The sequence below is a fragment of the Camelina sativa genome, chromosome 14 (genome assembly GCF_030686135.1).
Source record: "Camelina sativa cultivar CO46 ecotype springtype chromosome 14, ASM3068613v1".
Taxonomy (NCBI): domain Eukaryota; kingdom Viridiplantae; phylum Streptophyta; class Magnoliopsida; order Brassicales; family Brassicaceae; genus Camelina; species Camelina sativa.
This window is the reverse complement of record NC_141893.1, coordinates 21,297,383-21,312,565: the sequence shown is the minus strand read 5'-3', so window position 1 is coordinate 21,312,565 and position 15,183 is coordinate 21,297,383. Positions and strand designations below refer to the sequence as shown.

Here is a 15,183-nt window from a genome sequence, read left to right as displayed (position 1 = left end):
AATCATTAAAACCAAAATGCCATATTACACAATTTGATTATTTGCTTTATAAGATGAATGAATTGATCATCATCACTCGATGAGGGCTGGTTGAAGAAACTATTAATGGACTAAAGAGTGTTAGTTGAAGTTAACTGTTCTTCATTGATTCTTCTATAAAAGAAAGAGGTAACACAATTCATATAGCACCTAAAGATCTATTTTTACAAGATTGCATAAACTGAACTATCCAAGAACAAATCAATAAACAAAGATCCAACACTACCATTTACACACAAAAACATGAGTAATCTAAACCGTTTTATTGATGAAAATTTTCTAGAAATTGAATCAGCATCTGAAATTGATGCCAAACCAATGCTTGTCATGAGCTGATGAGCAAACCCAGGTTTCAACTGCAAATACGAACATCTCTTTCCCAATTTCCGAATCCTCTGTCTTTTAAGCTTCTTGCTCACGCTCCTTGGTACAAGCTCATCATCAAGATCATTATAATCATCTTCATCATCAGTATTTTACACAATTTTACTGCAAAATGTTTTTTTTCATACCTTACACTTAGCTTCAAAGTGGACGAGAACAGAAGATGTATTGAGTCAAAGACACCTATAACAAGAAGAATCAGTTTGATGTTTTACCTTTTTGGTTATGAATCTTCTTCATTTTTCAAACCCATAGCATATCTCCAATCTGCACAAAATAGAGAATTAGAAGAAGCTTTCTTAATATATTTTATTTTAAGACTGAATTATAAAAAACAGCCTAATGTGGTAGCGATTTGCTGCAGGGCATCGACTAAGCACAGAAGCAAAACAACATCATATATAAATACAAATGACTTGTGCAAGATCATCATCATCATGTGAAAGGTCTAAATAAGAGTCATCAAATATGTATGATTGCTTCAACAAATATATATAGAATTGTTAAAGAAACTGCCTTTTACTTGACACAAGATCATCGTCATCATGTGAAAGGTCTAAATAAAAGTCTGATAGTGAGACATGACAAGTTTCTTTGCTCAAGGAAACTCAATGGTCAAAGGGAATTCAAAATCAAAACCATGGTTCAGTAAACGCAAATGGATCTAATCACCCAATCAACTAATCAAGATTATATAATTCTCATGTAGATTCTGGTCTCGACTACTTCAATTATAAAGAAACAAGAGCAGCAGTGTGAACCAAATGGTAAAGAGAAGCCGTTTGCCACACCTGAAATAAATAAATAAAAACCTTAACATTATTAGACAAATTCAACAACAAATGCAAAAACCCAGAGAGCTAAATGTCAAAAAAAAGTAATCAAATTTTCGAACAATCAACACAATGTTGAACCATTTAAACAAACTTAAGCTCCATGACAATAGAGAACTCCAACACTCAAACAGACCAATAGCTATCAAGTTCTCCAAGATAACCAACACAACGATCAAAGTAGTAATCTTCAAAACTCACAACATTAAAAGTATCTATACACAAACAACAAAACAATCCATCTCAACCCACAAGATAACATGCATTCACTCAAGATAACAAAGCCAAATCTGTATTAATGTTCAGGTCAATCTTAACCGCCTGTTCCATCAAACATGGTGATTCTTGTTAACAGAGAGCAGCTACCTCAAAAAAGACAATGAGACCACAGTTCATTGGACACAGAGAGTAATATGCACAAGTTTTAAAGATAAACAGCAAGCTAGAGAAGGCTTCTTCTAACATACCCATGGTGGTAAACGATCTTTGGCATCCCAATAAACTTTAATCGTTTTCTCAATCTCCTTCAATGTCTTCCAGTTATCACTAGCCCTACCCCCATTAATTTCAAATGATTATCCCAATGATTAATTTTTATAGTAAACACTCGGCAGCTTTAACATAGGCCTTTACAATTTAAACAGCAGAAGGCATCAGTTTCAATATGAGTGCAAAATACAACAAGTAAATCAACTAAGATCAAGTCGAACACCAATCCTTGAGCTAATCGGAGCCAAGATCGAAACAATTCCCAATAGTTTGACGGATCTAAATCCAACCAAAATCAAATCCGAAGTAACTTCGAATAGTATTCGAGATCCAACACAAGAGCAAGTAGTAGATCCGAGTGTTTATTTACCTTAAATCAGAGGAGAAGATCAAGAGATCGAGGAAGAAACAAGAACCAAGACGATGAGGATCTGTCTCGCTCTCTCTCTCTCTCTCCGAACTCTCTCTTTCTTGTCACTGGAAAGTACAACGGCCGATGAAGAGCTGAAGACGACGAAACAACTCAAAGAGGGGAAAGTGTAAAATTGGTGTCAGAAATCAATTGATTCAAGGGAAGAGAATCGTTGTTTCCGTCAAGAGAGTGAGAGAGAGAGAGAGAGTCTCTTTGATGCAACACTAGTGGAGATGCTCTTAGATGCATTTTCTCATAGCAACCAAACCCGACCAACCATAGAGAAATGATAAAAGGAAAAAAAATAAATAATAATAAAAAGTTGGCTATACGAAGACGAAAGAAATAATGGGCCGCCTCTTTGACTGGACCTGTGGCATCGGGATGCTGACGTAAACCCTACTGCTTTGTAGCTCTCTTTTTTGTCTTCTTCACTCTATTATTTCACAAGTATTTAAATGCTCTCTTTTGGGGTTTTTATTGGCACCACATAATATTTATGATGTGAATATGTGATTATGCACGAGGACGAGGGCTAGAAGGAGAGATCATTAACTAAAGTAACTTGGACACAACTACTCCTAGACTATCTAGCTTATAGCTCTGACTGATTTTGTTTTTCTTTTTGTCCAAAATATCTAATTAGCCCATCTTATGTAACTTCACTGAACGTAGTAGAGTACATAGGCTGTTTTTTTCCCCCTAGTGACGCAGTTAATTAAATTTTCAGGATATTTTCTATACTAAAAGTACCAAATTCAAACAAGATTTCGAATTTAGTCCATCATAGGAGTCAAACTATAGAGAAATTGAAGTAGTAGCATAGTATAATTTTGAAAGAAGAGACCAGGCTTTAAAACCAACTTATATTACGAGGTTTCTTTGTTTTTTTATTAACTGGAGTTTTCATTAGGTATTATTATTTGAAAAAAAATCCAACAATAAACGCAGAAGAAGAGTAAGAGGTTTTTGTTTGTTTTGAAGGGTTTATTAAAAAAGAAAAGAAGAAAAGAAGTGTGTTTCCTTTCACGTGACAAGGCTTGGCCTCTGTAGTTTTGATTGAACAAATGCTTTCGTCCATATCTAACCAAATTTATACACGTGCGAACTCTGATGTCTGACCACTCTCTGACAAATGTATTTACCTAAGTACTTTATTAAATTAACCCTACCATACTACTATTAGAAGTAAAGTAAAAAATAATATCCCAAAGCTAAGCTACGAGTCCGAATAATAATCATTTTCAAGAAAATTGTAGTAGTATTTGGCTTTCGTGTTCACGTGAGCCTGGTGCTACTTATGAGCTTTATGACGTGTCTTTGTTGTGCAGCTCTTCTCACAGAGAGAGAGAGAGAGAGAGAAGACAAAAGGAGAATCATCATCATCAGCAGCTAAGTGCTGACTGCCTACAGAAACAGAACACAACACACACGAAATCATGACTACGATACGATACGATGCCTCTCTCTCTTTTTGCTTACGTGTTGTCTTCTCATTCCATGAACCCCTCTCCCCCTCCCACACACACCTGATCCTGACTTTCGCGCCTCTTTTTTGACTATTTGTTGCTTTCTTACTTTATCAGCTACGTAAGTGTTACTATCTTAATTTTTTACGTTTTACCATTTACCTCTTTAGGTCACTGTGAATATCGCTTTATTTCGATAAGTGTTTTTAAAGATAAAATCAAACTGTAGCTGTTGAGATTCTTGTAATACTTGCAACTGTTGAGATTTCGTTTACTTGACGTCGTGATGATTCTCTACTCCATGTCTCCATCATTAACCAATAAAATTTATCATCGTTATGAAAATAATTATAAAAAGCATCAACAACCAAATGAATTTTCTTGTCTGCTAAGCAGTAGCTGAACCAGAATCTAAGAGGCTCTGACTCTTTAAGGAAAAACAAAAATGTGAATATTTTAAAAATTTGCGAGCTTTTTAGTAGTAATCCCAAAAATCCTTACGAAAGCTTGTATGGATGAAAACATAACAAATATGCTTCTTCTTTGCTTCTGCAACTTCACCTGGTGACTCTAAAAGCCTAAAATAAACAAAGTAAAACGAATATGCCAACAGAGTCAGAGCACTATACACAAGCATATGGGTTTAGATCATACCGTAAACAAGACGGGCTACAGATTTCATTACCTTGACCTGTTCCAGTAGATTTTTGGCACGCTCGTTGGTTTTGAAATGATCGCGAACAGGCTGAGATTTATTTCAGTAACGATAAGCAAAGTGTAGAAACTCATATACATAAAACTAACAACTCGAAGATCAAAGAAAGATTGAAAGGAGCCTAGTTTCAGTGTTACATGATGATTCTAAATTAGTAAATTTACATGATAATAACAATAGCTTGCTCATGTTTGTTGTGAGAAATGGTCATTAATAGAAAGAAGTGTACTTACTTGCAGGGTTATATTCAACGCTTTCATCAAGGCCTTCTTCAGATCCTCAGGATGCAACTCGCCGCTCTCGTAGTCAGAAGCAATGTCTTCAAAGCTTTTGAAGGTCCTGACAGTTGGGAAGAATTTCAAAGATCAGTCTGAGATGTGATTTGCATATCCTATATGTGATTCAGAGATCCAAAAAGTTGCAACCAAGATATTCAGCTACTCACTTGTTACCGCCGTTCTTTTCATTTTCAACTTTGAACTCATCGAATCGTGGCAGAACGATATATTTGATGTATTCAAGACATGGATTGCCTTCCACAGTTCTTGGAGGGCAATAAGCTTTGTTGATCTTCTCATTAACATCAGCCTGGAAGACAAAAGATCAAAACAAAACATGTTAGATACCTACAAAAAACTCTTCTCTGTTTTGTAAGCGTTTATAGCTACTAGTTTACCTCCTCATCTTCCATAAAAATGGCAGATGATGGATCACTTTTGGACATCTTTTCTTGTCCTTGTTGGAGACCAGGAAGCATATCTGAAAAGCCATTAACAAACAGCTAAAGATGATAACAACACCGGCAAAAAAAAAGAAAGAGAAAATGCAAAGAGACATACGGTGGGACAGGATGATGGGTTTATTCTTTCTCTTAATGTCAGCACAGTATTCTCTTGCTAGCATGTTTACCTTCCGCTGATCCATCCCGAGCTGGCAAATATCAGCCTACACAGGTCAAACAAAGTATCAGTAGCAATTATAGAAGTACATATACATATAATCCAAAAATGCCTTTTTAAAGTACCTCGAGTAAGAAAATATCTGCACACTGCATACACGGGTAAAGAATTTGAGCTGCACTCAGCACCTCGGTCTCACTACGTCCCATAATCTGCCCACATCTGTAAAAGATAAAGTGACATATTTCATTCAAATCCATTGTCATTGCTATTATACATGAACCAATCATTGAGAATTAATTACCTCAGGATTCGACGGAGGTTGTTTCTGCGAGCAATGTCCATCACAAGAGGCCAATACTTATTCCCCTTACCATTAATTTCGTCTGATGCCCAAAGAAATGCTACTTTGTCGTTGTTCATCCCACCCGCTTGCCAAATCTCTTTGAAGTATTCTCCAACCACTCTAATTCTCTCCAAGTCACCTCCCAACTTGTTGTTCAACTGAGCAAACCAATCTGCAATCCAAATTTTCACTTGACAACCAGCTGAAGTCAATTTGTTCACATTGGTGACCTTCATCACTCCCTGTTAAGGAAATAGTAAAGTGAAACAATAAAGTTCTCATTCAAAAAAAAAAAAAGCAATATACACATAAAATTAATCAAAACAGAATGGATACTATTAATACAAGTACATGTATCTGTCCTAATGACCTATCTTATCATTCAAACTCTATAATCCTTCAAGATGATGACACAGAATAGATAAACTATTAAACCTCAACAACTCTTAAGCTGCATCTTCAGCCTTGACTAAACATCGCCAAAAAGGCCTAAAAATTGAGAGAATGTCCGCATCAATTATAATTAGACACTCACGATCTCTAAGCAATTTGAAGCAAGCATAACCGAATGATAACCAACCTGCGCAATGTGCATCCTTCCTGATGGTTCAAAACCATCGTAGCAGATTGGAGCAGGCTTCTTTGCTAGAAGATTCTTCAGCTCATCCTCTTGTATGCATTCCTCACCAATACTCCTCACAGTCTGGTATTTCATCTCAGCCTCCTCGCTCATCCTGAATTAATACGTTCAAACCAGCTAAACCAAACGTGCATAATACAATAGGAAAACTCACAAACATATTCGATAACAATGAAGAACTTGAACTAGAGTCTGTGCTTTGTTTTCCTGAGTCGTCTATTTTTAAATGACAGGAGGAACTATTAAGTAACTAAAGCAAGAATTTTTAAATCCAAGTTTCACATAGGAGTCACAAACAAACCAAATTCATTCATCTTGAACACTACTAAGTCATTCATCTTCTCAGACACTAAGCAACAAAACATGAAAGTAGAATAGGAGATAAAAAGAATCCACTACATGATTACTTACTGTAATCCAGCGGCTAAGGAAGATGCTGTGTTTGATGTGTTGACGGAAAGAGACTCCTTCTCTGTGGATGGAGCTGTCGGGGTGACCCTGACAGACAATAAATACAGGAATTACACTAGATTTTTGGTTATAAAAAGTTTGATTAATGAGAGGCGTTGCTGAAGTATTGAAATCTGCGTATGCTTCTTGCTCCATAATTTTGTTACCTGGTGACTTTGTATCCCTAATTAACACATGATAAACAAAAAGGGAGAGTGAAATTCAGAGGCTGCGAAGGAATGTCCAAGCAATTTCTACAAGTAACTGATGAAACTTGAAAAATGAGTGGAAAGATCTGTTACTACCTTGACCTGTTTGAGCAGATTCTTGGCGCGACTGTTGGTTTTGAAATGATCACGAACAGGCTGCAATGTGGGTCAAAGACAGATTAAAATTGTTCAAAACCCTAAAATCAGTGACCTACTTACTTAAAAAGGAGATATTTTTCTATGTTCCACGATGAATTTAGTTGAATCCAAACAAAAGGGTAACATTTAGTTTGAATTTCTGCCAATTGTGTAACTGCATTGTTGCAATAGAAGGAAATACTCACTTGCAGTATCTTATTCAATGCTTTTGTCAGAGCGTCCTTCAGATCCTTAGGGTGCAACTGGCCGCTTTCATAGTCAGCGGCAATGTCTTCAAAGCTTTTGAAAGTCCTGACATTTGAAAAAATGTCCTTTCAAAGGTTAGTAACTTGCATTGCTAAATAAACTGACAAAAGAAACATGTATTCTAAATTTCTGAGAAAATTTGACCAAAGGGAATATATCATGGCAGCCATAAGTATGAAAGTAAACCCAGAAACCGAACACTAAACACAGAAGGTCTAGAAGAACAGGTAAAAGCTCACCTGTTACCGCCATACTTCTCATCTCGTTCAACTGTGAACTCACTGAACCAGGGTAAGATGATGTATTTGACGTATTCGAGGCATGGGTTACCTTCCACAATGTCGGGAGGGCAATAAGCTTTCTTAATCTTCACATTAACTTCAGCCTGGAAGTCAAGATCATTAAACACCCACCACTCAACAACTATACTACTCTCTGTTGGTTATTTGAACTGACTATTTTACCTCTTCATCTTCCATGAAGATGGCAGATGAAGGATCACTCTTCGACATCTTTTTCTGTCCTTGTTGAAGACCAGGAAGCATATCTACGTTACAGATAGAGATTATCAGAAGAACACTTGTAAGGATACACAAAGAGTACAGAAATCAACTAGAAAATGTAGAACATACGGTGGGACAAGATGACGGGTTTGCTTCCCCTCTTAGTGTTATCACAATAGTCTCTCGCTAGCAAATTTACAGTTTGCTGATCCACCCCAAGCTGGCAAATATCAGCCTGCAAAGGTTATGAAAACGTTTCAACAACAATTGTAGAAAAGTCAAAAGGTCGATGCACTTGATATAGATAAATCAGAGCGCAGCTAAACACAGATTGTCAGGGTCCAAAGACGACTAATGAGAGTAAGACTAAACGTGGGAGAAACGTAAACAAAATACATATTAAAGTACCTCGAGGAAGAAAGTATCGGCACACTGCATACATACGTACAGAATATGAGATGCACTCAGCTCCTCAGTTTCACTCAAACCCATAATAGGCATACACCTGATAAGACCAGAAACATACTCATGAACTTCTCATCACCATTCACATAACTGCATAAATAAAACGTGGTGTACCGTTTTATTTGGGCAAGACTATTTCTGCAGGCAATGTCCATCACAAGAGGCCAGTACTCATCCCCCCTAGCATTTATTTCATCGGATGACCATAGAAACTCTACATTCTCAGTGTTCATCCCGGCTGCCTGGAATATCTCCTTATAATAGTCTCCGACAATCCTGATTTTCTTCAAGTCACCTCCTAACTTGTTGTTCATATATGCAAACCAATCTGCAATCCAAATTTTCACTCGGCAACCAGCAGAAGTCAATTTGTTCACATTCAAGATCTTCATCAGTCCCTGCCAAGGTAATAGCAGAGTTAAACGCACTTAGCAGAAGCTTCTCACTTAAAAAAGAAAGAAATATGAAAGAATTCCAAAGCATGCTAAGCAATATAAAACAAGGATATGAGAAAACATTATTTACCTGAGCGATATGCATCCTCCCTGATGGTTCAAAACCGTCGTAGCAAACTGGAGCAGCCTTCTTAGCCAGAAGATCCTTCAGCTCATCATCATGTATGCATTGTTCGCCAACACTTCTGACTACATTGTATCTTTTTTCAACCTCCTCACTTATCCTGAACCAATAAAGATATAATCCGCTAAGCTAACAAGTGCAAATATAAACTGGAAGATTTTCACAAATAAAGTATCTCATTTTATTTTCCTGAGGTTTCTACAGACAAGTGTGAATGGAGAAGGGGAAATCACAAACCAATTCGATGATGAATTGGAGGATGTAAACTAAAGAAGTAAAGATAGTGCCTCTACCCCAGAGTTCTTATCTAAAACATGCGGAAGAAACTAGACAAGAGTTCAACTAAAAATTAAAACTCCAACATTGGCTTCATTCATTTTTTGGATGCTAGAGGCAAGAAAAGTGCAGGCGAAAAAGAGAGAAGAAACTTTACTCTAATCCGGAGGGCAAAGAAGAAGCCTGAGTTTGTGCATTGATGGAAAGAGCCTCCATTTCTGACGATAGAGCTGTTTCTGAAAATCAAAAACACAATAAAATGATACAAATTGTGAAACTTTACGCAGAAGGGCGTCAGCAACACAAAGTTATTTATACAAAGTTGGAAGCTTTAGCATATATATCGATCTGGGCTTTGTGTGTGTTTAGATCGACTTCAATCTAGAAACTGGCATTGACTCCTAAATCTCACAACTCCTATTGTAAAATCTCCCAATATAACCGAACAGAGAAACGAATTCTAGGCAAAGTAAAATAAACATGAATTCGAATAGAAAGATAACTTGAACTGACCTCTGCGATTCTCGTCGGCGTTCGTGTTCACTCCGTGAAAAGACTGAAACCTTGTGGGAAAGAAGAAGAAGAAGAAACAGAGAAGAGAAAACCCTTTGAGCTTTGACTCCAAAAAAAAACGAAAAAAGAAAAAATAAATCAGAACCCGGTTTGATCCGGTTCACTAAAATTCTCGGTTTATTGTGGTTCTTTCTTGCCTTCTTGGTGGCAGCAAAGTTCTCTTTTCAGTTCGGTTTATTTGGATTTAGATATTTCAAGAGTCTCAAGTTTCGTAACAAAGTTGAGTTTTTTGACTAACATGTGTAACGATAGACTAAAACGTAATCTTTTTAATGTTCTAGTATCCTCTAAACTCCCACCAGACAAAAGAAACAACAAAGGACTAATCCCATAAAAAAAAAAAAAAAAAAAAAACACGAAAAATCGAATCCTATATATCTAAAGAGAACTGGTTTTGGCTTCCTGCGATAATTAAAAGAACCCCAAGACCATTTTTACAAATGTATTTCCTCTTGGTCTTTCTTCTTACTGTGGGGGAGCAATGTGGTAAGACATGATATGAACACTTTCATCTTGTGGGGGTTTGGGATTCGTATTGCTGCTGACAAAACCAGAGAAAGATTCAACTTCCGGAGAAGTATATATATTAATATCACGACAACAAGCTCGGTCCATTTTCCACAGCAGTACGAGCTTGTCCGTGGTTATTATTGTTCCCGTGCCTTGACATTTGTATGTCATGAGATACATGTGTTCTCTTTTTTGCATACGGAGCTCCTCTTGCTGCACAATATTGACAGTGCAGCTTATATAAGTTTTCTCAGAGACTTGAAGACAGTTTCCTAGTGCAGACTACAGAAATGGATGTTTTACCTGCAATCTGCTGTGCCCTAAGAATGTTCTGTCGTCTTTTCCACCATATCATTGCACATGCAACGATCAATAATAATGCTAGACTAACACCAAATGCTATCCCAATCTTGGCTCCTGAAGAAAGGTGAGGTCCGCAAGCTGGAAGCCCCGGGATTCCGCAAAGACCTGCATTATCTGTGAAGCTGCAGAGATAAAGAGTGACAGTTACCAGGTAAGTGAGTGGTTTTTTCCCAACAGCATTCTTCAGATGCCAAATCCAAACATTTTAAAGACTGATTGAATATTCTTACTTGAAGCTTGCTCTGTGCAACAGCCTCCCACCTACAGCCGCTGGTACTTTTCCTGACAAAGAGTTTCCATTGAGATTCCTGCAAACACAATTGAAGGTTTTTATATTGCTTGACCATGTGAAATGGACCAAAGAAAGAGCAAAATCAAGAGAAACTGAATAATCTTACAGAATCCGCAGGGAAGTTATTTCTCCTAAGGTTTCAGGGATAGATCCATTAAAGGAATTGTAGGAGAGGTCTCTGCAAAGATACATAAAGATTCAGCTTCAGGGCTCAGAATCGAAATGTAAACGCATTAAGTACTCAAATCAATAAACAAACTGATTACTTACAATACTTCCAAGCTGGTAACACTTCCAAGTGATGCAGGTATTCCTCCTTGAATGCTGTTTTGACTCAAGTTTCTGAAATATGAAAAAGATATTGATCAAGATGCCCTTCACTGTAAGGAGAAATTCAACAAGTTCAGGAACGAAAGTGAATGACATGACAAGTCATCTGCAGTATTAAGAATGTATTGACTTACATGCTCTGAAGATGTTTTAGTTTTGATATGTCGTTTGGTAGGAAACCTTTCAGACCTTGGTTATCAAGATCACTGCAAAAGAAAAACAAGGTTTGTCTATTCAAAAAGCCTGATAAAAGACCAGAAACTCAAAGAGAGATCCTTTAACTCTAAACTAATGAGATACCTAAATAAAAAGAAAGAGTTCATATATCTCTTGACTTATGTAAGTGTTTAGACTTCATATAAACTATATGATTAATGTATATGCACAAAACAAAAGGAACGGAGCTATACAGTCCATCAATGAACCATCGGCTGGTGTTCTTGTCCAGCTGACAATCAGCTCCACTCCATGGATGTTGTGGCGGAACACATGGATCACCATTCCATCCAAACCTTGATGGAAGCGCTAAAGCCTTTTTCATTTTCTGTAACGCACCGACTGTAACATAAAATAGCGAGTAAGTATAAGACGTTTGCGTGCAACTATAATCCAGTGATCCAGAAAGAAAGAATCAAACAACTAGCTTGATATTGAAGAGCTAACTAGAAGAAACTAAGAGGCACACACGTTTAGATAACCAGCATCTATTCAAGTAAAAGAACAGCAATGAAATGACAACCTTACAAGTGAACAAGTGTATCATAAAAAATGTGTACCTTCATCCCGTAATGTTTTAAACTCAGCGGTAATGATCTCAAAGACCTCAATCGCATTGATAATAGCACGACCACCTGCCTTGGGTTGTAGAACGACTGTTAAGGTTTTTCCACTGACAGTCACTGTTGCATTGAGAACAAGTGCTGCATATCTGTCACCACTCATCTTTATGATATCCACATCTTCAAAGAAAGTGTCGCCATTTATCACAACATCAAACACCCTTTTGCCTTCAGCAGTGATTGTAGCATCAATCTCTGCAAAGTGCAACCACACTGAGTACTTTCTGTTTGGTTCCACATCCAGGCTATATGTTAAATCTGGTTGGTCGTCTGTGCTAACCAAAGCTGACTGATATAGTGCTTCTGGATAAAAGTTTGGCGAAACTGAGGCTTTCTTGATGGTATTCTCAGTTGATCTTGGAGAATCAGCGCCTTTACCAAAAGATCTCCTTGGATTCCAAAACCTATCACCACCCCAATGATCCCCTCTGTAATCTTCATCAAACCTTGGCTTACCAGTACCACAAGTCAACCTCGTGGCAGTTCTAAGTATCACTCCTTGGCTCCAACCTTGACCAAAGTTGTAAGCTTTCTCATCAACCTGGGAAATCTCAATACTAAGGATGGCAGGATCACCATGACCTGTACTATGGAAACATATTGTAGCTGTCCCACCCATAAGAAACATGCGAGCCTCAGCGAAGACTTGATCATCTTCACTACTCCAACCGGATTTGAGAGAGGAAATATGAGTCCCTTCAATAGATATGTCAAAGAGAGGCTCTTTGTCGAAGTTAGGCTGATCAACAACTCCAAAGAAGATCCTCACAGAGTAGTGTCCCTTTGGCACTCGGACAATGTTGTAGCAATTGTTTGGACCTTCGGATATAGGGAAATATCGAAGTGTCTTCAATGGAGGAGTTATATAACTAGGAGATGTTGCATTGGCAGGTATGCCTCCAGTGTAGGCAATATCTTTGAACCAAATAGCATAAGTTGGCGGGGTTCGAACATTTTTTCGAGCTCCACAACTAATCCGCAAGGCATATGGAGCTTCAAAAGCAACCCAAAAAAAAACTAAATCATTGGATATTCAACAAAACCAGAAAATGTATCAGTTCATATTTATTAGAAACATAGTAAAAACCTTTCCTTTGATGCTCGAGCTTATAAAACAGGTCAATGTATGATAAAAATAGTACCAGACGCAGATCAAATATGCTCTCAAATACATGTTTCAAGAAACATCAACTCGTAAATCTTGAGGAATCAAGAATTTTCGAAAATCGTTGATGTCAGTTGAAAGAGAATTAGAGAGCTGGTGTGAATCCAATTTTACAAAGTCAGTATTGATCGGGAAAGAAGAAGCGGTGGAAAGCAAAAGGACAGAGTAGAGTAATACAAGTGAAATGCAAATCAAGATTTCGATTCAAGAAAAGAAGATAGTTGCCAAAAATGAAGTAAAGTGAGAGCTGCCAAGAATCTGGGAAAAAACAACGAACCTGGTCGAGCTGAAGAAGAGGGAAGACCAAATGAGAAAATAAAAAGACATGCGAGGATAAATCGAAGCATCTTTTGTTTGATCTCTATACAAGAAGAATCCCAAAACTATCTTGCTCCTCTTCTCTCACACACACGAATCTCTCTCTCTCTCTCTCTCTCTCTCTCTCTCTCTCTATCTGCAAGAGTCTCTCATTTGGCCATTTTAGCACTGACTTATTAACTTTATTTGGTTCGTTTGTTTTGTTTTCCTTTTCGGTAAGACTGAGGGAAGAGAGAGAGAGAGAGCAGAAGAAGCAAGGGGACGTGAGTGCAGGTAAAAAAAAGCTCCGCTACTGAAAAAATATATTTAATCTTATTTAATGCTCCCACCTCTTTATTTTTCTTATAATTTTGTTATTTTTAATTTAGTTTTCTTTGTATTTTTTCTTCTGGATGGAGTATTAATAAGAGAGGAATAATCAAATGTTTTGATGCGCACATAAGTTATCGTAGTTACTAGTCAAAGTGTGTAATCCGACAGCTTAAAATGTGCTGTAGCGTTAATATCACCAACAGTTGGATTGATTGATCGATCTTATGCTTTGGCAATATCGTCCACAAGTTTGTGCATGCCTTATTTCCTATAGCTAGCCCTCCTTTCGTGTCTAACTAAATTTTAAACAGTCTTAATTTTTTTTATGAGAATGTTGTAAGTTAAATACTCTTTTTTTTTTTTCCTTAAGTGAACTAATCTATAGTAATGTTTAAGCGGTCTAATTGACCATATTTATAAGATCTTATAAAACCACTAAGCCTAAACTCATTTGTTGTTGATATGGGGTCAACTATATATTGGGTCTCATTACACTTCATCAAAGCAAACAAAATTTGCTCATTCTAGTAAGGGGGCCATTGGAAAAGTATATACTAAACCACTAATATACCACAAAAGTTATGTAAATCTTCGTGAGATCTAGATAATTTAGAACGGTCAGTCTAGTTTTTTACTCAGCATGAATTAGTTAAGATGTGGAAAACAAGGTCTGAAAATTTAGAGACAAAACCTAACTACTTGCTAATGCTATAACATCGATCTAATCCTGGAATCACCAACGTCCCCACAAACGTCCTAACTCGTAATCGTGATCACACCTACATATCTCCATCACCGGAATTTAGAAAGATTAATTCAAACCAATCTTCATACGTTACAAAGTGTAAGAAAACAAAAAACCATCTTTGTCGAATATTAGAATTTTCTTAACTTTAACAATATATTTGTACGCTAAATGACGAGTAAAGAAGAACGAAAATATTCAATGAAAAAAAAAGACGAAAATATAAAAAATAAAAAATAAATTTATTACATTATATTCTACGTAAACGGTTCAATTTCACCAAAATATAGATGAATGCTTCATTTCACCATTAGTTAATATGAATGTTTTAAATGGAGAAGTACCATTTTTGTGTGTTCGGATGAATTTTAGTAAAAAAAAAAGACGATATATATATATATATATATTCTAGAAAAACTGTGATTATAAGATGTACCAAATTTATGGATATAAACTTTCGAGTTGTGGTGGTGTTAAAAAAAAAACACACTCTGGAGTTGTGGAGTTAAGACCAAAAAAGAAAAAACTATGGATATGAAATTGTGGAGTCGGTGGAGGTAGTCTTTTGTAGTTGTTGCAATTAATAGTAGTTAATTGGAACAAATCAGTGCTTTGTGATATTT

The 15,183-nt window shown here is 36.8% G+C and overlaps 2 protein-coding genes and 1 long non-coding RNA gene across 9 annotated transcripts; all 3 read right to left on the bottom strand.

Moving 5' to 3' along the window:
• Positions 1-124: 124 nt before the first annotated feature.
• LOC147928485 (uncharacterized) lies at positions 125-2,473 on the bottom strand. Of its 7 annotated transcripts, none has more exons than XR_015579200.1 (5): positions 2,116-2,437; positions 1,724-1,808; positions 1,096-1,214; positions 639-690; positions 125-528 (listed from the first exon to the last, which is right to left on the bottom strand). It is a non-coding gene; the product is annotated as an uncharacterized LOC147928485 (long non-coding RNA). The 7 variants fall into 7 exon arrangements; XR_015579202.1 differs by having other exon boundaries at positions 1,185-1,214; positions 2,116-2,371; XR_015579204.1 differs by lacking the exon at positions 1,724-1,808 and having other exon boundaries at positions 1,185-1,214; positions 2,116-2,473.
• Positions 2,474-3,939: 1,466 nt separating this feature from the next.
• LOC147928484 (tyrosine--tRNA ligase 2, cytoplasmic-like) lies at positions 3,940-9,751 on the bottom strand. Its single transcript, XM_087485782.1, has 21 exons — positions 9,627-9,751; positions 9,271-9,349; positions 8,784-8,937; positions 8,373-8,656; positions 8,202-8,298; positions 7,923-8,028; positions 7,755-7,837; positions 7,530-7,675; positions 7,230-7,335; positions 6,982-7,041; positions 6,844-6,860; positions 6,638-6,724; positions 6,167-6,320; positions 5,545-5,828; positions 5,366-5,462; positions 5,181-5,286; positions 5,018-5,100; positions 4,787-4,929; positions 4,575-4,680; positions 4,312-4,371; positions 3,940-4,204 (listed from the first exon to the last, which is right to left on the bottom strand). The coding sequence occupies exons 2-21, from the start codon at positions 9,327-9,329 to the stop codon at positions 4,184-4,186; spliced, it is 2,253 nt and encodes a 750-aa protein (XP_087341908.1). The 5' UTR covers positions 9,330-9,349; positions 9,627-9,751; the 3' UTR covers positions 3,940-4,183.
• Positions 9,752-9,893: 142 nt separating this feature from the next.
• LOC147928483 (receptor-like protein 4) lies at positions 9,894-13,879 on the bottom strand. The gene is made up of 9 exons (XM_087485783.1): positions 13,463-13,879; positions 11,958-13,013; positions 11,592-11,739; positions 11,316-11,387; positions 11,122-11,193; positions 10,958-11,029; positions 10,790-10,867; positions 10,500-10,681; positions 9,894-10,409 (listed from the first exon to the last, which is right to left on the bottom strand). The coding sequence occupies exons 1-9, from the start codon at positions 13,530-13,532 to the stop codon at positions 10,279-10,281; spliced, it is 1,881 nt and encodes a 626-aa protein (XP_087341909.1). The 5' UTR covers positions 13,533-13,879; the 3' UTR covers positions 9,894-10,278.
• Positions 13,880-15,183: the final 1,304 nt, after the last annotated feature.

What these genes read in the sequence shown, in the direction of transcription:
- LOC147928484 (XM_087485782.1), bottom strand. Translation starts at nt 9,329, where the DNA reads ATGGAGGCTCTTTCCATCAATGCACAAACTCAGGCTTCTTCTTTGCCC. An exon ending in AGTCTTGCCCAAATAAAACG is followed by an intron (nt 8,299 to 8,372) that starts GTACACCACGTT and finishes TGGTCTTATCAG; the next exon opens with GTGTATGCCTATTATGGGTT. An exon ending in CAGATATTTTCTTACTCGAG is followed by an intron (nt 5,287 to 5,365) that starts GTACTTTAAAAA and finishes TGACCTGTGTAG; the next exon opens with GCTGATATTTGCCAGCTCGG.
- LOC147928483 (XM_087485783.1), bottom strand. Translation starts at nt 13,532, where the DNA reads ATGCTTCGATTTATCCTCGCATGTCTTTTTATTTTCTCATTTGGTCTT. An exon ending in CGATGGTTCATTGATGGACT is followed by an intron (nt 11,388 to 11,591) that starts GTATAGCTCCGT and finishes TTTCTTTTGCAG; the next exon opens with TGATCTTGATAACCAAGGTC. An exon ending in ATAACTTCCCTGCGGATTCT is followed by an intron (nt 10,868 to 10,957) that starts GTAAGATTATTC and finishes TTGTGTTTGCAG; the next exon opens with GAATCTCAATGGAAACTCTT.